Source organism: Xiphophorus maculatus, chromosome 14, assembly GCF_002775205.1.
Source record: "Xiphophorus maculatus strain JP 163 A chromosome 14, X_maculatus-5.0-male, whole genome shotgun sequence".
Classification (NCBI taxonomy): Eukaryota; Metazoa; Chordata; class Actinopteri; order Cyprinodontiformes; family Poeciliidae; genus Xiphophorus; species Xiphophorus maculatus.
Window position 1 is genome coordinate 247288 of NC_036456.1, and position 27053 is coordinate 274340.

The 27053-nt window shown below is 40.8% G+C and overlaps 2 protein-coding genes across 4 annotated transcripts in view; one reads left to right on the forward strand and one right to left on the reverse strand.

Moving 5' to 3' along the window:
- The first annotated feature begins 1029 nt into the window (after nt 1-1029).
- paqr9 (progestin and adipoQ receptor family member 9) lies at nt 1030-8058 on the forward strand. Its single transcript, XM_023346827.1, has one exon. The coding sequence runs from the start codon at nt 1920-1922 to the stop codon at nt 3060-3062; it is 1143 nt and encodes a 380-aa protein (XP_023202595.1). The 5' UTR covers nt 1030-1919; the 3' UTR covers nt 3063-8058.
- A 6048-nt stretch (nt 8059-14106) lies between these two features.
- The window catches only part of aco1 (aconitase 1), a 73060-nt gene continuing 60113 nt past the window's right edge, over nt 14107-27053 (reverse strand). For all 3 annotated transcript variants that reach the window (XM_023346287.1, XM_023346289.1, XM_023346288.1), the window contains 2 exons: nt 16319-16504; nt 14107-16234 (listed from right to left, as the gene is read on the reverse strand). In XM_023346287.1, coding sequence (XP_023202055.1) covers nt 16118-16234; nt 16319-16504 — 303 coding nt within the window. In that variant the 3' untranslated portion in view covers nt 14107-16117. The remainder of the gene's footprint in view (nt 16235-16318; nt 16505-27053) is intronic.

Consider the following 27053-nt stretch of genomic DNA (forward strand, 5'->3'; position numbering starts at 1 on the left):
GTTAGATTGATTAATTCCTGAAAATTGTAAACTGCAACAAATATAGAATTGTTTTCTCCAAAATTAATTAATCTGTTTAATTGAAACCTTTCTCATCTAATTGCGCCCTGGGCGCTAATCATAGAAAAGCTGTCATTGGTGAAGTATTGCGTACAACACAAATCGTTTCTCCGAGCGCGAGCTCTGCTGCAGCTGTCTGGGAGGGGGTTGAGTAACGGGATTACCTAATGGGGGCAGCGGGAGCGAGCGTTTTAAGCAGATTACGGAGCGAGTTTAGTGCTTTCTTCTCACTATGATCACGTTCAATCTGCCTCCTACACATCGCCGGAACATTTAGTCCAGGAAGGAGACACAACAGAATAATCAGATTCTTTAAGAATTAGTTTGGGACTCCATCGAGTTGCCCCAAGGAACTCAGTGTGCCAGCACCACACCGGAAGCTCAAATAACTCCTTTCAAAATCAACGTTTACAAAATTTATAATAATAATAATTAATAAATACTTAAATAACCTTTAGGAATTACAAAAACTATACAAGAAACAATATGGTGGATATGTCAGAGCAAAATGTATCAAACAGCTCTAAACCGATTATTAAGACATTAAAAAAGTGAGAGTGATATATTCAATTTCTGCTTCATATCTTCAAATTGTTATTTAGAGCTGTCAGTGAAAGTATGTTATTCCAACTACAAAGCAGAAAACAAACTGTGTTAGAGACTGGACATGTCATTGCACACTCACACGCACGTCCACGCCCACATGCACACACACACGCCCACACACACGCCCACACATGCACTCTTATGTCTTGATTAGAAAACATAGCTTTCTATGGAATTTACTGTGGAATTAGCATTATTCTTTGGGCCATGAGGGCTTGCAAGTTATTCGTTTGCACCATTTTACCGTTCTGTACAGTATCCAGGGGCAACATGACGTCTAGAACGTATTTCGTTATAGCGTAATTGTTTTATTTTGAAAATCTCCCAGGAAGCGCATTGCTCCTTTAAAACTTGATGCTAGTATCTGTCAAATCTTCAGTAAAATGCCGGCTGCCGTCATCCTCACGAGGCACTGCGCTGGAGTCAGCGTGCCAGCTGCCCGCCGGGCTTTACCCACCGTGTTCCTCCGTGTAAACGGCTCTTTCAGGAGGTTCCCTGCGGCGTAGAGGACTGCTCACCGGAACACTGCATCTTCTGCAACCATGCGTTTATTTCCCTATGCAACACCCTGCCCTGCAAAGACAAGTGGGTTGAATGAAGTAAAAGTCGGATGTAGATTCCAAGGACCAATGAGAAGGAGAAGCAGTATCTAGAGCTAATGGCCAGTTTAACCTAAATATTGCAGAGCTCTATGGATGGATCTCTGGGACATAACTGCATCAGACGGCTGCTGGCATGCTGTTCAACTTTGAAGGACAGTAAGGAACCTTTGTCTTCACCAGCTGCTGCAAAACTGCATAGCACCTGATAAAATTTTTTTTTAAAAAACCTCGTAAGTAGAAGTTCTATGCAACAGGATAAGAGCAACAAGCTTTACATAAGCTGGATCTTTTCTGACCTTTGATGTTCTGAGGGGTCAACTGCAAGGCCAAAAGGGAGATAATGAACCAATCTATAGGACTGTGTATGCTGGACGTTACACCCCACCTTGCCATTCTGTCTCTGTCTAATACTTGCGCTGCTGTTTGAATTTTCTTTGAACTCTTGAGGCCTGGACTGGATGCTGGAATCAGTGATCCTAAAGGAGAAATACTGAGAATCTTGGCATGCTTTGGATGCCATATCAGTTTATAACCAACAGATTATATCTGGTACTACTGTGATCAGTAGTACCAAGAACAGCCAAGCAGTATAGCATAAAGGTTTTTGACGTTTATTACTTTTTTCTGGGAAAAAATAACTCTTAGCTCATCATGTTTCTGAACTGTGGTCAACCGTTGCCTCTGCTTAGTGACAAGGACGTACCCCCTCGTGTTACAGAAAACTTCATCCTGTCAGGCTACCGGTTCCCAAACTACAGCCTGAGGGACTGCTTGTGTTCGGCATTCCGGCCTACCAATGAAACAGGAAACTTCTGGACACACTTCCTACCCATCTTCATTTTTGCTTACTACTTTCTACAGATGTTTAGTTGGGATGGTGCACCTGATTCCGACGCCCCGTTCTTTTACCCAATGTGGAACTACTTTATTGGGGTGTTTTTTCTGCTCCTGGCCAGCAGCATGGCCCACCTGCTGAACTCAATGTCTCTGGTCGTAAGGGAAGTTTGCTTCTTTGTTGATTATGGCACAATCAGTGCCTACACAGTTGGCTCATCATTGGCATACTACTACTACATCCATCCTCGGGCAGGGATAGTGGAGAAAGAAGACAGGAACGGCTCCTATTTGGACCTAAACCACAAGCATAAAGGGTTTTTATCACCTAATGCCATGCCGGAATTCAACCTGTTCTTTGAGACCTACTACATGCCATGTGCATGTGTTATAGCAATCATATGTGTTTTATCCTGCTGTAACACTCGTCAGAGGTGGAGGGAGCATCGCTACATCATACGGACTCTGGTTTTCCTACTGCCATTCCTAATCTCCTCCACACCGGTCTTCTACCGTGTCCTCACCAGATCGCCTTACTCCACCACCACGCCTTCCTTTGCTGCCTCCACCACCATGCCCAACTTCTTCTATCGCCACTCTCTGTGGCTGCTGGTGTCGGCCTTGTTCAACATCAGCAAGTTCCCAGAGAGGCTGGCCCCAGGTCGATTCGACATCTGGGGCCACAGCCACCAGTGGTTTCACTGCTGCACATTTTTGTCCATCCTCGACGAACTTCACATGATCCAGGCTGAGGTGAGAGCCATCCTGCTCAATCCTGATTTCCTCTTACCCCCTACTGCGCTTTCCCGCCTACCTGGACCAACCGTTGCTTCTACCTACGGAGTGATGCTCCTACTCCAGACTACCATTGTCTCAATCATTGCGTGTTTCTCCTGGCATGCAAACTGTATCTACGGCCCTCAAAGGGACCAGCTAAAGAAACAAATGAAAGTCGACTAACCAAACTAACTTTCTTTATTACTGTGAAAGATGATTTGCACATGCCTAAAAGGTAAGGGTGCACCAATAAATCGGGTCAGATTTTCTTAATTTTGGTGAGATCGGTGATCTGCTAACATGAAAAATCTATCTTAACTACCTATCTTATCTAACTCCACAAAGATCTGAAAATCAACCATTGTCCTCTTTTGCTCTGCAGTGAGAGGCGTGACTGACAGACCCCTCTACAAGTCACTTCTACTTGTGCAAAATTAACAATAGTCACCCTACCTTTGCCAACTTAGTGGCTTTGTCACTATATTTTGTGAATTTTCAGACAATCGGCCTAAATCAGAATTGACAGGTCAGGTATTTTAAAGATTGGTGATTGGCTATAAAACTACAATTGGTGCACCCCTGCCATGCCATAAGAACTGCACAAAAAACATTATTGTCCATGTGATTTAAAGTCTCATGCATCCTGAGCCCATCTGGGCCCATTATGATACTTTCATAGGGAGAAGTAGGAGATTGGAGGAGATGACAGGATTATGTCTGGGCTCGCTACATGGAAGCTGTCTTGTTGAGTGGATATTTAAAGTCCTTGCCAGCTTTTTTTCCCCGAGAACAGCTTCCTCATTCAATATCTAAAAAGTGGGCTGGACACTTGAGAATAGAGGTTGATATTTGATTATGAGTCTGCAGGAACTCTACATGTAGTTCTAACTACATGTTGGGAGAAAAACCCAGAATCTCTAGATTCTGGGTTTTTCTCCCAATTGTTCTCATCATGTCCAACTTTTTGTTGCACTGTTTTTTGTTTTTTTTTTCTGCTATGTATTTGATTTTCCTCAGCTTTGAAATTAACGAGACCCATTGTCTTGCTTTGTTGTTTCCTTTTATGGCCTTGGTTAGCTACTCCAGGAAGTCTTATTTCCTCTTTCTTAGCCCTGCAGCAGGAAGTTGCACGGTTTTAAGGGCATCAGCTCAACAGCTGAAACTTTGTATGAGTCTTACTATGAAGCACTTTCAGGGAGACAGTCAGACTTACCCTATCTTTTAAAAAAGCCATGCTCATGTTTGAATCTGAAAGGATGAAAATTGTTTGATAAGCATGTTATGATGTCCTGTAGATAGCTTATTTAGATTATTATCTAGCTTATTTAGATGTGAAACTCATTCATGGTACATTTGATGCAGTTGCTGCTTGTATCCAGCCTTTAATCATATTTAGAAACCACTCAGTATCTTTGTCCTGGCATCTTCTTTTCTTTTACTTATCTACCACTCTTTTAGGTTATTAAGAATGAAGCTAAGGTTGTTTTCTACTTGGAGGCTCTCTGAACTTTTTCTTGCCTTTGAATGTAGAGCAAACTTTAGTTGCTGAAAATGGCTGCATTTGTTGTCCTTCATTTGCTAAAATGTGAAGGGATAGTTTGGTGTACAGGGATTGTTTCTCCTGAGGCAGGTTTTCTGGAGAATTTATCAATGGTTAGGTGCAGTAGATGTTTTCTTTATTGAGCTTTCATTGAAAAGATTGGGCCTGGACCAAATTGGGGTCTGGACCAAAACAGATGTCTACCACTGTAGAACCTCTGCAGAGGTTAAGATTTTATGGTGGTTCAACGTTATTTTGCAGGCATCTCTTTATTAGACAGTTGGTTCCAAATAATTTTTTTTACAACACACATTGTGGAGGTTCCAGTCTTTAACAATGACATTCCCAGAAAAAAAAAGAATGTGAGGAGGCTATCTGGCTAGACAAACAGTAATCTGGTGTGCAAAAACAAATGTGAAAATATTTCAGTTCCTTATGTTAAATTGACATTGATCTAGTAATACTGACTTAAAGCACAGGTGTCAAACTCCAGTCTTCAAGGGCCGATGTCCTGCAGTTTTTTGATGTCCCACAGGTACAAAACACTGGAATGAAATGGCTTAATTACCTCCTTAAAGATAAGTTCTCCAGTGCTAATGACCTTATTATTCTATTCAGGTGTGGTGCAGCACAGGCACATCTAAAAGTTGTAGGACACCGACCCTTGAGGACTATAGTTTGACACCCCTGACTTAAAGCACTTTACACATTTACCTTATCACTGTCACAGTCATTCATAGGTATAGATCGGTAAGCACTGGTAGGGGTTAAAGCACATCAATATGTGGCAGTAGGAACCTGGAATCAAACACACAACTTTCCCATTGCAAGACACTATTAAATCGCATTCAACTTTACATTCCATTTTGCAAAACAAGTTTCTTTCTATTATAGGCTGTAGGCTATTATGCCCTTTATTGTAAATAATTCTACATTTCTATGTAAATTAACCTCCATTGCAAATTTAGCATTAATTAGCATGAAATTTTCTGCCGCTGTTTTACAATGGTAGGAATCCCCACAATTGCTAATCTTTGTTTTTATCTCAGCTGAAGTCAGTTAAGAGGTTAACTACTGCAGGTAAAACAGTAACTAGTGATATTCTCTCCACATAACCACACTTTATGTCATTTTAACAGTGTATTTAAAAGACAGCACATGTCATCAGTCTTCATGTCTTAATAATGTAGCTCAGAGAAAATGAGTGGACGTGTTTTTTACAAGCCTGACTCGTATTTTTCGGTTGATTTTTAAGTCCATGGTTTGCAAATGACACTGGCGTGATCTGAGACTGTGATATTAGGAAAATAGAATGTTAACCTCATTTTAGCTCGCACTGAAGGCACCTTTATGGGACTGCAATGAAACAGGTTAGGCCTTGTTCCTCTACTGGAAGGTCATGTTCTGTCTGAGTTAATCTGGTTTTTAAACATTAAACAGTTTTAATTTATTGCATTATTGCCCAGTTTAGGATTGGTTTTAAACTGCATCAGTTTGTGTTGATGATGAAGCTGGAAAAGATAAAATGTGTAGAGTTAGCTCTGGAAGCTAACAGCTACCAGGGTTCTTCTGAATAAAACAAAGCCTTGCATTAACATTTAAAAACTGACTATTTACAGAATAGACATACAACAGAAAACAAGTTGTATTTTTTCTGATGTCTTCTTCGACTGCATGTCTGCTTCTGTGTAATAAATTCTATGTTTTGCCATCTGAAAAAATCTGATGGCTTGGAATGTTCTCCATCAATCCTGTAATCCTGCCATGCATTCAAGAACACTCAGTAACACAGGAAGTGAAAATTGGATCCATTCCATTCTCTCATGAAACACAACCTGACAACAGAACTGTCTGCATGGTTAAAGATGTGTTTTCTGCTATATCTTCACAGATGCAACATTATAGCTAATTCTTACTAATGTATCATATTAATAATATCTTATAATATAGTTGATTGATGTTTGTTTAAATATAGAAATTATATTCTGCACATTTACTTACAATCACTTGCACATGAGAAAATAAGAAGTGGATGCTGATAGTTTTCCAAAAATGTGCTATAAAGCACTTTAAAGTTTCTGCAAAGCTGAGAAAAAAGGTTTTATACCTTATTTTTGTGCTTGTATTAAGAGACATGTGGATTGTTTGAACATCTCAAGAGTCAGAATATCAACCTGGCAGTAACACTGCTTGAACAACACAAGGTGGCAATAATGGCCCAAAGTGTCTCCCATAGTGTTTCCCAGCAGGCTGCTAAGTTTGTATATGATTGATAATCAAGCTTATTAGTCATTTTATTCACTTATGTTGGAAACCATGATAGCTGACAATACTTATGTTTCAAATTCTAAGCGAAGATTTGAAATGTTGCAAAAGAAAACAAACAAAAAGCAATGTAAAATGTGAATTCGGTTTCCATCTTGTAGTTAGAAGTGAATCAACCAGACTAATTTAATCAGTTGTTACTGCTGGGTAAACGTAATAAACAAGATCTAGTGGTTGCAAACTGGCATGGACTATACATGTCAAAAAAATGGAGAGTCCTCCCCTCCGATATGAAGGTTTGAAGTTAGAAATTTCTCACTTACCTTGATGAAGTGGATCTCACTAGAGTCATTGACTCACCAGTGGATGGGAGCGATCCACCAGTCCCCTCGCTTGGAGTGACTCTCACCAGCTACTCTAGGTCCCCTCTCTGAGCTGGAGATTTGGAAAATTTCAGAGCTTTGCACAGACATAAGGCACAGACCTACTAGTGGATGTGAAAGTTCACCACCAGAACTTATTCGGCAAATGTATTTCAATCTGCACTTTTGTGCATCTACTCTTTTCAGAAAAGGCAAAAGCCACTATTTTGAATTTTGTTGTTTCCATCAACCTGTTCTTATTCAATACTTCAAAATACGCATAAAAAAACATTGATGGAAACACGCCTAGTGTAGAAAGGATTGAAAGCTCCACTGTCAGTTATCCTTTCTACAGTGGATTGATGACAGTCCATTGTCAGAACATAATTTGACTTTGTGGTCTGGAAAATTCAAACTCCTGTAAAGGATTCTACTAAGAGCACAAAAGTGCTAGCTAAACAGACACCGTTTACAATACTATTCTAATGTTTCAATTCATTCAGGAAGAGTCAAAACATCTGGAGTTATTGAACTCGGGGAAACGAGGTGTTAGAAAACAAGCCAGCGGTACTGTATTACGCCGACACATATCAGGTTAGCTCTACTTTCCCTATGACTATAACAGATAGTCATAGGGATTCATCAGGTCTATAGCTGATGGTGAAGCGATGTTTCTACCTCAAAACAACATCTGTGTCAATCATTGTGTGACTGAGAGAAAGGATACTTTGTTTCTCTTCACTGAATCCATTAATGTTTAAGCAGTATGTGAATGTTAGCATCAGACTACTTTATTTTACTTAGTGATGTACTCAGGGTTGACTCAAGAGGGATTCACATGCATTATTTAGACATGCTTTTAATTATGAACTACTTGAGAAGGACATAAAGCAATACATATTGCTGCAATACAGCAGCACAGTGTTGCTGCTGTAAAAATCGTGTTATGTGTTTCATTAAATAGTACTATTACTTATCATTTAAGTTGTTTTGAATAAATCATACAAATAACCATTGTTGTTTATTTATTTTATTTTTCTTGTGCTTGTACCATTGATGGCAAACAGTATTTTTTTATGTCTGACCCTTTTTATGCAGGGTCTCCATAGCTATTAGTGATGGGAAGTTTGGCCCTTTTCAGAGAACTGGCTCCCAAAGAAGAGTTGGCTCTTTCTGCTACAAAGTGGCTCTTAATTTATTATCATCAGCAGTCTCATATTTTAGCTAATAAGACTTATTTAGTATGTTATTTACTTGACATACTAAGTAAATATGAAAACTTAGTATGTTAATAAATCCTTTTGTATTTAATGATTTTGTAAGAAACTGTATGCTTTTCACATTTGCCATGTTTGTTCTGTTATGGAAGCAGGCATTCTCACGTTTGTATATGTTCATCAAACTTAATTTTTATTTAACAAAAAAACCCCACATAAACAAAACATTGCAGACAAATCTGCCAAGCAGAATCATAATAATAATATGTCTTTAAAATGCAGCCAAATGCTGTTTTTGTGGGAGACCCACCACTAATAGCTACCATTTAGTTCTACCTACAGAAATCTACAGTTCCATCAGAAACAACCAATTAGAGCCTGTAGGAGGGTCTGAGCGCTGTCAGTCACCCTCGTGTATGTGCCGATCACAGCCTCCTCTCTCTACTACACTACAGCAGGTTCACCACACCAAAGTCTGCCATGAATGCTTTGGCAAGTTAGCATGACCACCAATAACAGCAGATAACCAGTTTTCCTGTAACTTGAAGTTGTTTCTTTGCTCCTATCACACTGAGCAGCGAGTATATGAGAGTCATTGACAACCCTAAGGCCCTCCTCCTGGCTCTAACTCAGGGTTGTCAAACTCCAGTCCTTAAGGGTCGGTGTCCTGCAGTTTTTAGATGTGCTACAGGTACAAAACACTGGAATGAAATGGCTTAATTACCTCCTCCTTGTGTAGATCAGTTCTCCAGAGCCTTAATGACCTAATTATTCCATTCAGGTGGTGCAACAGAGGCACATCTAAAAGTTGCAGGACAGTGGCCCTCCAGGACTGGAGTTTGACACCTGTGCTCTAACTGGTTGTTTCTGATGGAGCGATGCATTTCTTCAGACAGCAATAGTAGCTCTGGGGGGAGGTGTTTCTTCATTAAAAGAAAGTGATTGTCGTCCACTTCTTTAACACTCAGTAATATGACAGGTTCAAGCTGACTTCAGCAGTCTACATCAACTCAAACTGAAAATGTTGATATCCAGCATGGTTAGTGGACATTAACAGTTTTGTGCTGTTCAGGAACATCTGACTTCTGCAGTACACTATTGGATTTTTTTCAATCCAATACTGTGCAGAAACACTAGAGATGGTTTACTCCTGTTGCTTTATAGGTGTTTGAAATAGATCCAGACAGACTCACCAAACCAGTTGTGAGGCGGACTCATACTCCTACCAGGATCTACTGTACTTATTTTCCTAAGAAGAACTTGATTGTATAACGTCTTCCTGTCAAAACTGAGTGATAAGAAAACTACAGGATTGTCAGTAGCTTCACAGAACCCTTTACAAGCTTTATGTTGTTTTGCAGAGCAGCAGCCGAATGCACTGAACAGAAAAGGGAAGCAGTCTGTGGTGCTTCCCTTTTCTGCACTGCTGCTAATGGTGACCTGACACCACACACTGCTTTCAAAGTAGTAGGTACATTGCTTTGAATAATTCAAATGTCCACATGAAAGTAGATATTTTGTGTGGATTTGCAAGAGCAGTCCTTCCTTCTCTGCCCTCAGTCTGGTGGATTATTTATTTCTGGATATGTCCTGTAGGTGTGCTGAACCTTGGGCAGAGTCATGCATGTGTGGATCACATGCAGCTTGCTTTTTATGGCAACCTCCACCCCTCCCCTCACACTGGCTTTTTCCATCTGTCTGGAGCTTCAAACATCAAAGATCCTCAACCAAAGAAATTTTGCTGCTGTCATTAGGAGATAAATATGGATGCTGGCAGAACAAATGCTTTTAGTGAATACGTGATGAATGGGACTAAAGTACACAGCTGGACTAAACTGAAAAAGTCAAATCAACCATAATTCAGTGAGAAACATAAGGAACTGCAGAACAGTGAGAAGAAACACTTCTTTTTTTTAAAAACTGTCTCTAACAGGTTACCCAGTTCATCTTCTGCACTGGTGTTATTGGATAAACTGGTGACCTGACACCACAGACTGCTTTGAAAAAAGCAGCAGGGGACACCACAGCAACCTCAACGCCTTAGCAACAAACACTAATGATTCAGTTTTGCATTATCGTTTATTAAATGGATCCACGATTAGTTCAACATGTTGGCGTAAATATGTTTTAATTTTTATATTAACTAAAAAAATTACTGTTTATGATACATTATAACTCATAGTACTGTAGATTCCAGTACAAAATCTACAGTACTATGCATCAACCCAGCATGGCGACCTCAAGGGGTGAAAAATATAACATAAGATATAAAATTTTGGAAGCAATAAAGTTTCTTGTGTATCACAAACAGTAATTCTTTTGTTAATAGGAATATTAGAACATATTTAGGCTAATTGTTCAACTAATCGTGGTTTCATTTTCTGTTCAGAAAGATATTTCATTCTCACTGCATGCTCAACGCACACCTCTAAAAGTTTGACTATAGGTTATATTTGCAGTTCAGATTGAACTTGTGCAAGCAGAGAAACCCCGTGACTTTTAAACTTGACTCTTAACTTAATGCAGTATTCTGAAAAAACATAAGTTCTCACAGGTTTTCTCAAATAAAGTCTATTGTTACAAGTAGTAACAAGTGTCACCTGGAGAATGTTAGGTCTCCTGTTCTTTTGTATTTTTTAAAACTGTATCAGACTAGATGTCAAGCAAACCTGAAAATCTCACTAGTAGGAAGAAAGATGCAGATCAACAAAGCCAGGCAGAAAGCCAAGAATTTGGCTTCATTTTTTTCACCAGAAACCATGGCAACATGTTAAATGTGAAATTAGTCGCTCACTCTAAGCAGTCAACAGTAACTTATGTTTTAACTTTGCGGTCATATCAAAGAGCCGACCTTTCAAAAAGTTTAATGATAAAGTTTAAAAATTATGTAGCTTTATGTTATTAAAGCTAAAGTTTAATCAGTAATATTTTTATAACAAATTTATGTCAGATCATGATTCTTAGTTAATGTCAAGTTATCATAAAGACATTTTGAATAATGTCAACTTTGTATTAAAAGTGTCATGATTTACCAAATGACACTTTATGACAACAGTCATAAATATTCAGGAAGACTTACTCAGGTGTTATGTCATGTTAATGACAGTGTCATGACAGTCTTATTCACAACTCGTCAAATAAAGTCTCACCAAAACAAGCAACCCTCTCCCTTTTTTAACTGCACTTCAGCTGAATTCTCCATTCACTGGATTGTATTTTTTGGATAGGATACATATATGACAGTTTTTAAAGTGTCTAAACGGGCATGTCGCATTTTATCGGACTTTTACGTCATTGATGTGAGACGTGTCATCATTCTGCACTAGAAGCTAGACACAGTAAATCCAGACTGAAACAATGGATTATAATCATAATTATGGAACTGATAGAAGTAGTCTGTGTCAGTAAAGAGCATCACATCCCATCCAACCTCACCACTCCTGCTCCAACTCCACGTCTAAACAGACTTCTCTACAGAAGCTGCCATCAATGCTCCACTGAAAGCTGTTGCTGTTAACTGGGCTTTCTTTTTATCAGCTTCTTTCATCTTGTTTTGATTTTGTGACAATGCTGTCGACTCCCATTGCTGATTAAACTTTAAAGTTGGTCTACTGACAGCTCCATCCATTATTACTTCCAAAAGTGAAGTCCACAATCTTCTTCTGCACATGTAGGTTGCTTAGAGGTCATAAACTGTTCTCATGGAAAGAATGGTTCTGTGTGGTTGCAGTTGCATCATTCAGTAGTATGAATGACCAGGCAAAAAATCTAATTTCAGAAAATTGGAATTGAGTATCAAGACCTGCTGTGTGGTCTTGATACTCAATTAGGCTAATGAACAAGTGTTAAAAATTGGCCTAATCTGAAGCCTCTTTTTTCAGTGGCATTTGTTCTTTTGTCTGCACACACAAGGTAGGCAAAGGATGTGGCTTTTATGCTTATGCATACATTCTTGCATCATACGTTGCTGCAGTATTAATCATTCACAGGGTGAGTAAAATTTAATTTGTGAGTTTAATTATATTTTTATTTTTTTAATCTTATGTTTCAATGTCCACGTTAACCCCATAATATGTTAAGTTAATAAACATGTCTGCATTACTATTTCAATTTCTTTATAAAATAAAATTACAGATATTGGTGCTTCTGTACCATGACTGTATGACATTAAAGGAAGTACTGGCAGTTCTTTATTTTACCTACTTAAAGCCTGGATAAGAGGCTTTATGTAGTGAACTTGGACACCTTGATCCCACTGACAACAGTTGGATTACAAATCCAGTTTGTTGTCCAGATGAACACCAATGTATTTATATACCTCAACCACCTCCACTTCTTCTCCAATGATGGAAATAGGGTTTGATCAAATGCTGTTTCTTCTGGAATCTACAATCATCTCCTTTGTTTGTTTACATTGAAGATGAGATCATTGTTTCTACACCATGACACAAAGCAATCCACCAGCTCTCTGTAATAAGCCTCTCGTCCATCTCAGGATTCCAGTCAACGTAGTGGGAGAAGTCAGGACTCCAATAAGCCATTATAAACAAAGGTTTATAATAGCAGTGTTTAAAAAGATGAGTAAACCTCAAAATTCTTCACATAAATTGTATTTTAATGAACACAATTGTATTGGGGACACTGCACATTCTATTTCAAAGCAAAAAAGTGGAAAATGTAATTGAATATTACAATATTTTACAGAATTACAATGTTAAAATATAGCAGTGTTGACATCTTTCTTTACAATCTCAAAAACAAACTATATAATCTAAGAAATGCTGAAAGATTCATCTTTCCTGAGAATCATAAACTAGTATTTAGTTGCAAAACCATGGGTTATTGTATTGTTGAAACACTGATTTCAAGGGCATTTCCTCTTCAGTATACTGCAACATGACTTCTTCCAGTATTCTGGTGTACTCAAACTGATCCATGATCCATAGTATGCAATAAATAGGACCAACACCATAGTATGAGAAACATCTCCATATCATGATGCTTGAACCACCATGCTTTATCATCTTCACTGTGTACTGTGGCTTAAATTCAGAGTTTGCAGGATATTTGACAAACTGTCGGTGGCCCTTAGAACCAAAAAGAACAATTTTACTTTCATCAGTCCACAAAATATTATGCCATTTCTTTTTAGGCGAGTCAATATGTTCTTTGGCAAATTGTAGTTGCTTTTTGTTTTTTAACAATGGGACGATGTCGGGACTTCTTGCTGGTAGCTTGGTTTCACATAGACATCGTCTGATTGTTGCATCTTTTTTGATCCTCCTGGAGCTGATCATTGTCAGAGCCTTTGCCATTTTGGTTATTCTGCGACCCATTCGAATAGTTATTTTTATTTTTCTTCCTCAACTTTCTGGTTTTGGCTGCCATTTTAAAGCATTTGATGCCTTTTTAGCTGAACATTATGGGTTTTCCCATCTTTTATTAATTTTTTGATCAAAGAACGCTCTTCTTCACAGAATTAGCAGCATCCATATAATGCCTGTTGAGTCTGTTGGTTTTCTATACCTTTACTAAACCTCCTAGAAACTTACTTGCAGTGTAGAAGTTGAAATTAAAACAAAAACAATGATTTATCTTTCTAGAGATGTGGGACTGCTGTTATTTTGAACACAACTGTACCACTTATGAACAACACTTTAAGCCGTATTTTCATCACTTTTTATTTGTTCGGTTTAGAGCCGCAGGTGCTTATGTGGCCACTTAGTGGTGGTATTAATATAAATAAACGGAAAATCGGAATATCAGCAACTTCACCTAGTTAAACTAGGAATGAGACCCAACAGTAATTGCAGGAGTGAGCAATGCTTTAAAAACAAGCCGGATGAAGTTAACAATAGTTTATTACAATAAAGTTAATATAAAAAATGCAGTGGCAAATTGACTGCTGTTAAAAAAGCAGCAGTCAATAAAAGTCTTTGCTTTGTTTTGATGCGTCTGAGATCATCGTCCTGCTGGAACATTCAGTCATGTCCAAACATCAGATCAGATAAATTCTAAACCAGGTCACTGGTTACAGAAACATTTTTAACTAAAGGTCATGACTGGCAGGGTGGCCCACTAAAAATACTTATAATTATTTTTCGCTATTTAAAAATAGAGATCAAATACATATTTTTAAATGAATGTCTTATAAAATGATTGAAAAGTATATTACTGTATTAATTCATAATGCATAAATAATGTTACATTTATTTATTTAATTTAATTTAGCCCCTTTTGGTGCTACATACTCCGAAGGAGTCGCATCACTATGATTCTGAAATCCATTTTACAACCCCCGCCCCTCGGTGTCTTGCAATCCCCTTGGGGTTCCGGACTTGCACTTTGGGAACCTCTTATCTAGAGAACCAAATGTTTCCGCTAAACCAACAAACTATTGTTTATTATCAAAGGATTCTAAGTGCAGTTGTTGACGCTAAATATGGCTCCCAAAAACTTTTCATCAAGTGCTGATGCATCAGAACAAATCTTATGTTAGTTTGAAGTCATCCATGTTTGTACATGATGTGACCTGGAAGCTCCATTCAGATTTTCTGGGTAACAGGAAGGAGCATCAGAGATAAAACTCTTCCTTCTTTCTTCAGCAGAGCAGCAACAGCAGCTTTCTGGTTCTGTTCTAGTGAGAACATCCCAGTCAGTGGGAATGACATGCCACCAGCAGGGAGGCTATTTCTGGAGCTTTTAGGGATTATTCTGCCTGGAAAACGTCCCCACATTATCTTGTCATTTCTTATTATTTGATGTATGGAAAAGTGACCCTGAAGATATAGAAGGAACAAACGACAATAAAACTGCCCCAAATAAGTCACTTTAGGTTTTACTTTTATCTGGAGTCCTTACATTGAAGTACAATGATGTAACCATAGAAACAGTTTCACAGAGGCACAAGAGCAAAGCATCAGTGAGAGAGTAAGGCAATTACTGACGAAGAGGAATGTCTGACAGGGAGTTCTGGGATCAACAGTGTTAATCACATTCCATCCTTCTGTTAGCATCAGCATAGCACCTAACCTGCTCACCTTACATCCATCCAATACCTTTCTACAGTGCTTAGCTTGGTCCCAAAAAACCACCATGAAAAAGGCTCAATAGAGACAGACAATAGTTCTTGGGTAATCACAGTTTGGGTCATGTTCCTTTAAGAGAAGGAGCTGCTCCACACATCTTTGTGCTTTCACTTGACATTCCACACCACAAAACGAGTAATAAAATTATGCATAGTTCGTGTTGATATTGTATAGGGTCAATATTTGTATTGGCCAAAAAGCTGTGATATTGTGAAAGAGTTCTATTGGGACACCTCTAAATATATATATTATATACATTTTACTTGCCTTTTGAAACCTTTAAAAAAAACCCTCAACCACACCACTAACTTCTCTACTCACTACTACTAATCCTTTGCTGCATCACTATCAGTGTCACAAGACCAAACCCCACCTCAGCCCTCCAACTCTCCTGAAGCAAACAGCAACAAGATATCCATATATTAAAAAATGACTAGTGTTGGCCGATACGGATGTTAGTGCCGATATATTGCGCAGCATATTTATGCTTGCAATGCTTCCTCCAATTTATACTCTAAACAAAGTTCACATTATGAGTTGGTGCATTTATATTTTTAAAATGATGGATATTTTTAATATTGGTGCATTTAAAAGACTAGAAATTACAATAAAAATAAGAATGGATTTTTCAGTACTTTGCTTGCTGCTCACCGTTCAGAACCAAGCAAAGGAATATTAGCTAACTTCAACTCTGGCCTACTGATCAGAGCACCTTTAGACAGAATTATTCTCCAGGTGAGCTTACAGCTGAGAGTCTTCCAACAGATCAGTATTGTGACATCTTGCGGATCATATAGTTGAGAATTCCTCCATGGTGGAAGTAAGTCAGCTCCACGTCGGTGTCGAATCTCATGCGCACTTTGAACGTCATCCCTGTGTCCAGCTGTGAAAGCAGTAGAGCCAAACAAACAGGTGCCACGTTCAGAGCCAATCAGGTGTCAGCAGGAAAGCAGTGTCCGGTGCTTACCTCCACATCCACAGTCATGCGGGGGGTGAGCTGCTGGGGGATGATGATGGAGTAGCGCTCTCGGCCACTCAGCCCCAGGCTGGCAGCTGTGTCTCCAGGCAGATACTCCAGAGGGATCACCCCCATTCCAACCAGGTTACTGCGGTGGATCCTTTCATAGCTCTCTGCTAGAACGGCCTTAATGCCCTATAGGAACAAGCAAACATTCAAACACTCACTCCTGGTTTTCCTTCAGATTGAATTTTTTCTTTTTCCAAGGACAAAAAACTTGTCCTTGGAACCATTTCCAAGGACAAGATAGACCTTAGTTTGAAAGAAAAAAATATTTTAAAGTTTATGCTATAGCATCTAGAAGAGCGGTCCCCCACCTTTTTATCACCTTGGACCGGTTAAGGCTTGACAACGGCCCGGGGGTGGTGGGGTGATGAACTGTCAGACAAGGTTTTTGCATGTTGGTGTGCCCGCTAAAGCAGGGCTGGGCAATCCTGGCCCTCAAGGGCCGGTGTCCTGCAACTCTTAAGATCCAACACACTTCAATCAAATAAATGACTCACCTTCTAAGTGCAGTCAAGTTCTCCAGAGTCCTGCTAATGACCTCATTATTTGACTCAGGTGTGTTGAAGTAGAGACACACCTAAAAGTTGCAGGAGACCGGTCCTCGAGGCCTGGAGTTGCCCACCCTTGCGCTAAAGCCTAGTTCACATGGCACAATTTTAAATTTTTTGCCCCGATTTTCCCCTTTCGACAATATTAGAACCTTCTGATTTCTAAGATTGTCAACTCGCTTGCGATACCGATCATCCTGCCTCTGTGGTGTGCTACAACTGATTGGATTCAATCAGTAGAACGTCGAACCACTCAAATCAAAAATTTAACAGGGGTGCAGTGTGTTGGTGAAGAATAAGTCTTCCATCTTGTTGGCCTCCCTAACACAGGTTATAACAGCCAGACCTCCTGTTTGAAAAGAAGCGTGTTACCTAATATATATGAGGTATGTGTCTTAACTTTACATTTTCTTTGCGAAAAAAAACATTGACTATGTTTTTCTTTGTTTGTAATGTTTACTAAGAGCAATTCAAGCTAATGCTACCTTGCTGTAAGTTAATGTTAGTTAAAGTTATTAAACTTCATTACTGTAAGGTTAACCTTTAACTTTCAATGTATTTTAAACGCAGGCAAATAGATTTTTTCCCTCCAATTTTAATCGAGCAAATTAAAAGCTACTATGTTAGTCAAAGTTATATTTATTTAGCAACTTGGCTGATGTGACATAGTGCTTGTGTTCTTTGCTTTGCTGACTTTAGCCACATGAAGACCCATTTTAGCCTAAGGACATGGTGGGGGTGGAAGAAAGAATGCTAATGAAGATGTGCTAGGGGTGTGGACGGTGCTAATGAGGACCAGCCACGAGAGAAAGAAATCCCTGTTTGACCAAAGAGGAAGAAGCAGATGAAATATTTCCCAAGAAAATTAGGTAAGTCATTTATGTGTTACTGTTTTTCCAGGTGAAGGAGGGTACGACGGAACAGGGAAGTGGGAATCAACATACACCAACTGTGAGTTAATAAACTATGTTTTAGACAAATATTGTTGTCAAATGTAAAACTGGTGTTTAATCTATTTATTTATTAATAAACTTCTTGCAAACATCCATAAGCCAGAGTATCTGGTTGGAAATAATTTTGAAAGCTCATTAAGTGAAAAGATACACACGTGCCTAAAACTATACAAGAAATGATGCATTCTGAATAACAACAGGCTGTATGAACTTCTGCCGAACAAATATTTGATCAGAATACTTTTGTTCAGCTCTCGTCATTATTAAGAAATAATTGTATTGCACTTTATAACAACCAGTCAAGTTAACTACACATTTGTCTGCCACTCTACCATTCTGACAGTGTGCAGCAAGGGGCATTCTTGGAATGGTATTTAAATAAATGCTGAATTAAGATCACATTACATTTTTTATTTATTTATTTATTTTTGTTCCTTTTTTTAAGTGACCTCAGTGGATTGAGTCATCACCCACTATGAGAATGTCCAGGAGAGATTCACCAAGTTTGAATTCATGAAAAAGCTTTCACCATGATTAACACTGATCACAACCATTTCAAGAACAGCTACAATTTCTGAGCATTTCCAGACACTTTCAAAGAGCTGCTCCTAGGAAATGAAGACAAGAAGAATATCTCCCTGTTGTCAGAGTGTGTAGTGGAAAAATTAAAGTAAGGTCACACCTGCTAGTTGTATTGCTATATGTTTATTCTAAGTTCCAGTATATTCCCACCAAGTTAAACTATTTTGGTTACATGTACAAGGTTGGACGTTGTTTTTCAAAACTGCATGGGAACCAGTCTGATTCCCATGCTTAGGATCCCTTTGTATAAAACTCATGTGTTTCTCAGCCTGGCTGAGCTTTTCATCCAGACTTGCTTCATTACTGATTGTCCTACAAGCTCTCTGTATTGTGCACAATATATGAATAAATCTGACTGAGTGATTTCACCTGAACAGTGCTTGGAAATAGTTTTTTTTCCACGACAGTTTGGTGCCATGACCCGGATCCCTCGACTGGACATCCGAGGACGTCGACGAACAGCGTTTGGCCAACCTGGACTAAATTCCAGCCTCAAACCTCGATTTAAGAGAAAAGGGCTGTTGGTTCGGCTCCACGGCTCCAGCGCTGGGATCAACGAACTCAAAACCATTGTTATCAGGTGGGATACTCACTCAGGCTAACAAATTAATTTTACAAATTCCAAATTATTAAATCTAAAAGAGTGAAGGATCCGATAAACCTTTCACCCTGGGGAATAGAGATTGACGGTGTTAAGAAGAAACGTTGGGTTAAAATCCATAAAGAAACAACAATAAAAAACAAGTCAACAGTACATGTAACAGAAAACAAAAACAAAGAAATAATAAAAAAACACAAAAAGACTCAGCAATCTGCACTGCTCTCTTAATTTCATTTGTAGTGTTTCAGAAACTCGGTCAGCGGTGATCATGTGTCTTTAAATTTCGCTCCCTTTACTCTGACAATATAAGTGAGTAGCTCCAGAGCCATACATGATGTCATCTCCTTTACCCACATGTGGTTTGACGGTATGTCCATTTGTTTTCCAATGTAGCGATATTAATCTCCTGGCCTGCAGGAGTCCAAAGTCAATCAATTTTAACTGTCTTGTACTAAAAACACAGTTCTCTGGATAAATACTTAAAACACACATTTTACCCTCAGCAGGTACATTCACTGCAACAATCTTTGACAAAGTTTGGATAACTGAGTTCCAATATTGCTGTAAGTTTGGACACTCCCGTACACAGTGAAAAAGAGTACCTTTTCCAACCCAACACTTACTGCAGCTATCTGGGATGTTAGGTGCCCAGCAATTCAGTTTGACTGGAGTTATGTAAATTCTCATCAACCACTTGTATTGAAGGAGTTTCATCCTTGTATTAATTGACTGCTTTTGGGCTTTTAAGCATGCAGTTTCCCAGTCCACCACTTGTATCTCTTCTCGGATGTCAGATCAACATTCCTTTTTCAGTGAACGCTTTCCTGATGTTGTCAAAGTTGGCTCGCTGTAGGATGGTCTCTGCTGGAAGATACTGAATGAAAAAAAGTTTATTTCCGTCGTATTCAATGTTGCATTGTTTTGTAGAGCGGAAAACAAATTCCCAATCCTGGAAAATCAGGAAACGGATGAGGACTGCTCTGTGTTTGTTCGGTTTTGGAGGTGCCAGGGTGCGGTGGGCCCTCTCAATGGTGAAGGATCTATCGGCTGTTGCTCAGCGCTCTCCCAGAGGCCAAAAAGGTGTAGGTTCTTCCTTCGGCCTTGATTCTCCAGGTCATCAGTCTTAGCTTCCAAGTAGGATATTTGCTTCATTGCTTTAGTAAGATTAGCCGTACTAGTTTCTAAAAGTTCCTTCGCCAACATGAATCTGTTTTCAGCTTCCTGCAGCCGCATTAGCGGCAACATTTTGCTTCACCTCCGCTATGTTTTTCTCCAAAGAGGCGATGGACTTTGTCATTTCACCCATACGGTTACCTATGCTGTCCAGTTTGCTTCCAAATTCACCGAACTCTGAATGCAACGACCGAAGTTCAGCTAGCACCGTGCTAAGGTCACACATGCTGTCAGTGCTAGCAGTCCCCTCTTTGTTTTGATCTGTTACCGAAATATCAGCTTTAGCTGGTTTTTGGGAACCGCGTTTTCATGTAAAAATATCACAGTCCTTGAAAGCTTTCGATTTTGACATTTTCGGATCCAGTTTATGTTTCTAATCCTGGGTTTTTTCTAAGTTTTGATGCAGGCCACACGGAGCATCCACTCTAAACTGCCATCTTGGCTCGCGGTTCCACAGCGCCCCCAAGAAAGGTTTTTCTTAAGTTAAAGAATAAGTAATTCTGTTTTAGTTTTTTTTATCAGTATTTCGGAGCTACAATATGCTGACCAAAAGTTGAACCCTTTGATTGAAGAAGTACAAGTTATCCTTTGTTTTATTCCAATGTACAAAGGGCTTGTTCTATAACTATGATGGAGTTATAAATAGTCCAGTGTGTTACACTTTACTTGTGGTAATATTAATGACTTTGTTAGTATAAGATAAGATAAGATAAATCTTTATTGTCATTGTCACAAGGACAACGAAATTCAAAAGGTGCCATCAGTCAGTGCATATGCTTAAAAACAAAAAATAACTGTCTCACAATTCACACACAACGCAAGAATCAACAAACTGGAAAAAAAAAAAAACCCACTAAATAAGAACAGCCACATTCTCACATACATCATTCATGATGATTAATGGTTGTTTTTGATTGTATTTAGTTTTGTTATTGCTATCGGGTAGAAACTGTCTCTGAGACGGTTGGTTCTTGTTCTGGTTGCTCTGTATCTTCTGCCTGAAGGCAGCAGTGTGAACAGAGAATGTCCGGGGTGAGAAGTGTCCTTTGTGATGTGTTGTGCTTTTCTTAGACAGCGGTCACTGTGCAGGTCCTCTAGTGAGGGGAGAGGGCAGCCAATGATTTTTTGGGCTGTATTCACAACCCTTTGGAGAGCTTTCCTTTGAGCCGTAGTGCTGCTGTTATACCAGACGCAGATACAGTAGGTCAGTATGCTCTCTATGGAGCACTTGTAGAAGGACACCAGCAGCTTCTCCTTGATGTTGTTCCTCCTGAGAGCCCTCAGGAAGTACAGTCTTTGCTGGGCCTTTTTTATCAGCTCGAAGGTGTTCATGTTCCATGTGAGGCCCTGCTCAATGTGGACCCCCAGGAAACGGAAATCAGCTACCCTCTCCACACATTTTCCCCCAATGGTTAGTGGTGTAATGTCCGTTTTATTCCTCCTGTAATCTATTATGAGTTATTTTGTCTTTGAGTTGTTGAGGAGCAGATTGTTCTACCTGGACCACTGCAACAGATAGATAGATAGCATTTATTGTCATTGAACAGAATTCAACGAAATTTCCATTGCAGCTCCCGTGCAAAAGGTCAAATATATACAGTATAAATAAGCAAACACACAATAATAATAATAACAATATATACAACTAAATTAACTAAAGGCACTCAACCACACCAAAGAAGTAGCAGCAGGTCCAATTATGGCAAAGTACAGATAATGTGACAGTGCAAAGTGCAGAACAATATGACTGTGTGGGGGTGGGGGATATGTATGTGTGACTGCGAGGTTATGATATGTGTGGGAGAGGGGGACGGCAGGGAGTAATGGCTCTGACGGCTGTGGGGAAGAAACTGTTTCTCAGTCTATTTGTTGTAGTCCGTATATTCCTGTACCGCTTGCCTGATGGCAGCGGCACAAACAGTCTGTGGCCCGGGTGGCTGGAATCCATGGCTATGGATCCAGCTCTCTTCTTGACCCGGTCTGTGTAAATGGAGTCCAGGTCTGGGAGGGGGCATCCCACAATGCCTTGTGCTGTTCTCACCACCCGTGTCAGTTGTTTCCTCTCCAGTGCTGTGCAGCTACCATACCACACAGTCATGTTGAGGCAGAGGATGCTCTCGATCATCGCCCTGTAAAAGTTCACGAGCAGCCGTGAGGAAAGTCCAGCCCGTCTCAGTTTCCTGAGGAAGAAGAGCCTTTGTTGTGCTTTCTTCACCAGGTGGGAGGTGTTTGTGTTCCAGGAGAGGTCAGAAGTGATGTGGAGGCCCAGGAACTTGATGTTGTCCACACGTTCCACCACTTCTCCATCTATGAGAAGGGGAGTGTGAGCCGTCCTCCTGGACCTTCTGTAATCCACAATGACCTCCTTGGTCTTCCCTGTGTTCAGCACCAAGTTGTTGGCTGAACACCACTGAGTGAGCTGCAGAATCTCCTCTCTGTAGTGGGTCTCGTTGTTGTCTGAAATGAGACCCACTACTGTTGTGTCGTCCGCGTACTTCACGACTGTGTTGGTGGGGTGGATGGCCACGCAGTCGTGTGTAAACAGGGTGAAGAGAGCTGGGCTGAGCACACAGCCCTGCGGCGTGCCTGTGTTGAGGACCAGTGGGGACAATGTTGAGCCACTTATTCACACCACCTGAGGCCTGTTGGTGAGGAAGTCTCTGATCCAGTGGCACAGTGAAGCCACCTCACCCCTGTAGGCGGACTCGTCGCCTCCTGAGATGAGCCCCACCACTATGGGGTCATCAGCAAACTTGATGATGGTGTTGCTGTGGTGGGCAGAGGTGCAGTCGTATGTGTACAGACAGTAGAGCAGGGGGCTCAGCACACAGCCCTGTGGAGAGCCAGTACTAAGGCTGAGGGCAGTGGATGTATGTTTTCCCACCCTAACTCTCTGCTGTCGGTTGGTCAGTAAGCTCAGAATCCACATGCAGGTGGAGTGAGGGAGGCCCAGGTCCCCCAATTTGTCCACCAGTCTGTGAGGGAGGATGGTATTAAAAGCAGAGCTGTAGTCTACAAAGAGCATCCGCACATAGCTCCCCTGCTGCTCCAGATGTGACAGAGCAGCATGGAGGGCCGTGATCACAGCGTCCTCTGTGGATCTGTTGGCTCTGTAGGCGAACTGGTGGTGGTCAAAGCCAGGAGGGAGAAGTGCTGTGATGTGACCCCGGACCAGTTTTTCAAAACACTTCGTCACCACAGGGGTTAGTGCCACAGGCCGGTAGTCGTTGAGGCAGGAGATGTGAGGTTTCTTGGGTATGGGGACTATGGTGGAAGATTTCAGGCAGGATGGGACTGTAGACAGGGCTAGGGACTGGTTGAAGATCCTGGTGAAGACTCCAGCCAGCTGATCGGCGCAGTCTTTCAGGTCCAGGGACGCCATCAGGTCCAGCAGCCTTCCTTGGGTTGACGGCCCGCAGTGTGCGCCTCACCTCGTGCTCCTCTACAACGAGGAGTGTGGTGTTGTGGGTTGCTTGGTGTAGTGTGGCTGCCTCTGTTGGCTTCACCTCAAAGCGGGCAAAAAAGAGGTTCAGCTCCTCTGCCAGCGTGGCGTCGCCTTCCGCAGCTGCGAGGTTGGTCCTGTAGTTGGTGAGATGCTGGATTCCCTGCCACACCTGCCTGCTGTTGTTGCTGTCAAGGTAGCCCTCTATCCTCCTCCTGTAGTCAGACTTAGCCAATCTGATGCCGCTCTTCAAGTTAGCTCGGACTGTACTGTAGACGGTCCTGTCCCCAGACCTGAAGGCGCATTCCTGGTCTTTAGCAGTCGCTGGACCTCCTGAGTCATCCAGGGCTTCTGGTTTGGGAAGACCCGGATGTGTTTATCCACAGCTACAGTGTCAATACAGTACTTGATGTAGCACAGTAGACTGTCTGTAAAAACCTCCAGGTAATGATTTTCAAAAACATCCCAGTTTGTCTTGTCGAAACAGTCCTGCAGCTGCTGTGTCGCATCCTTGGGTCAGGATTTGATGGTTTTGGTGATGGTTGGAGCAGTTTTCCTGAGGGGGGCATAAGCAGGAATTAAATGCAGGGACAGGTGATCGGACTGACCCAGGTGAGGAAGTGGTCTAGCCCTGTAACCTAGCTTGATGTTGGAGTAGACTTTGTCCAGAGTGTTAGCCTCTCTTGTAGCACACTTTACATGCTGGTGGAATTTGGGAAGCACTGTCTTCAAGTCTGCATGGCTGAAGTCCCCCGCTATGATGTGCACAGCATCTGGATAGATGCTCTGCAGATGGCTAATGCTGCCATGCAAAAGTCCAATAGCTGTTTTAGCATTGGCATCCGGTGGGATGTAAACAGCCTACGATGAGGCTGTGGAAAACCACCCTTGAAGCCAACTGCAAACCACTTGCACAAGTGTCCATGACTACGGTGAACTCTCTGGGGAGGTATATTGGTCTGCATCTAACAGTCACATACTCCAGGTCTGGGGAGCAATGGCTGATGACAGTTGCTGTGTTAGTACACCAGGTGTTGTTCACGTAGACACAGAGCCCCCCTCCTCTGCTCTTACCGGAGTCTTTCGTTCTGTCGTGGCGGTGTACTGTGTAGCCTGCTAGCTCGATGGCAGAGTCCGCTACGTCTGGATGCAGCCAGGTCTCCGTGATCAGGAGAATACAGCTGTCCTTCACTGCGCTGTGAGATGCAGCCTGTAGTCTCAGTTCATCCATCTTGTTTGCAAGGGATCTGGCGTTGGAGAGAAACAGGCTGGGGAGCGGTGGTTTGTGTGGTTGCCTCCGTAGCCTAGCTAGCACGCCGGCCCTGCAGCCCCGCTTCTACCGTCTCTCTCTACGCCGCCGTCGCTTCCTCCCTGTTGCGATGGTAATCCACGGCGCGCCGGGGCTCCTCGCTATGTCCCCCGGAATATTGAACAAGTGTTGAAAATCAGCTGTAACATCTAGTTCGTAGCAGGCACCGATCGTCAGGAGATCGTCCCGACTGTATATTTTGTTTGTCCGACATGACGAGTACGGAACACAATTTGACAATTGACAATTTGACAATTGACATTTGGTTAATGTCAAGTTGTCATAAAGACATTTTGAATAATGTCAACTTTGCTTTGAAAGTGTCATTATTTACCGAATGACACTTTATGACAGTCATAAATATTCATGAAGACTTATTCATGTTCATGACAGGCGTTATGTCATGTTTATGACATAACACCTCAGTCTTATGCACCCCCGTCAAATAAAGTGTTACCAAAGATCAGTCTCATTTATGCTTCAGAGCACATGTTCACTAACTTTTATCTGATTCTGTTCAAATAGAAAGGTGCATTAAATAAGCCTGTCACAATATGCGATTAATCAATCAATCAATCATATGATGAACTAAAACTACACTGTTATCCCTTGCTGTATTTTCTACAGCTAAATACCACAAAATGCCCAGTAAAACTACTATAAGACATCTTTACAAGTAGTTACTGTAATTTGCATTGCATTATGGGTATAGTACATAGTATTACAGTAACTTACTGTATGTTTTGAATTTGCAGTAATTTACTGTTTACACATTACAGTAGTGGTACTGTACTTATAATATACAGTAAGAATTATATTTGATTCCCAACGGTCATCATACACTGTTAGCCTTTGCTGTATTTTTTACAGTTAAATACCACAAAATGCCCAGTAAAACTACCATAAATAGGGTGACCATATTTTCAGTTGGGAAAACCAGGACACGTTGTAGCGAGGGGGGGTCTGAAAGCGGGGAAACTCTTTTGTAAATAGTAGGTAAACATACATTTGCGCTTTCGTATGTTGTTGGCGTACTGACAGCCACGCTATCTATCTTCTGATTAAGAACAGGGCTGCCCGCACTGACGCGGCTCAGGGATTACGTCACACGCAGGGCCGTGCGCAGGGCCCTAGTGCCTGTAAATATAATGGTCCAATGAAGGTAATTTAAAAAACAGGACATTTCCTCACTTTCTAAAAAAAAAAACCCGGGACGCCCGGGACAGGACGTGAAATACGGACATGTCCCGGGAAATACGTACGTTTGGTCACCCTACCATAAGACATCTTTACAAGTAGTTATTGTAGTTTGCATTGCATTATGGGTATAGTACATAGTATTACAGTAACTTACTGTATGTTTTGAAGTTGCAGTAATTTACTGTTTACACATTACAGTAGTGGTACTGTACTTATAATATACAGTAAGAATTATATTTGATTTCCAACCGTCATCATAGCTGCTTCATCGTGGTTCCCTGTTTCTGTATTTTTACTCCTTTAGTAGTTAACATATTTTTAAGGCAGAAAGAGAGCATGTACTTCTGTTTTTTTCACATCCTAGCTAACATTAACATGCAGTTTATCTAGCTACGTCATCAAGCGTGGCTTCGCTTCCGACTGTTTTCTGATGACGTTTGTTTTAAACTCCGAAGCTTTTTCTCTCCAAGTGCAAGTGCAGCTCTGTCTCCGTGCTGTGGGCTCACACTGCTTCAGCTCTTCAAGACAGGTAAAAAAACACTTCTTAGAAAACTGTTTGAAGCCAAAGCCTAGTCTGGAAATGTACATTTTAGATGGAGTTAACGTAGCTTATAGCATCATGCTATAACTTAGCATTATAGCATGAGCTGGTTTGTGCTGGTTAGCCTGGTAAAATAACGTTACCTTTACGTTACTAACTCTGGTGTTTTATATAACTGGCATATTGCAACGTTATAAGTTACGTGTCTGTAAATGAGGTGAAAGAAAGGAAAATATGATGTTGTTATTTTTTGAGCTGGTTCGGAATTAACGTTAGCTAAGGTGCTAATTTTACCGTTGAAGGTTTTAGCTTGACTTTTGCCGCTTAAT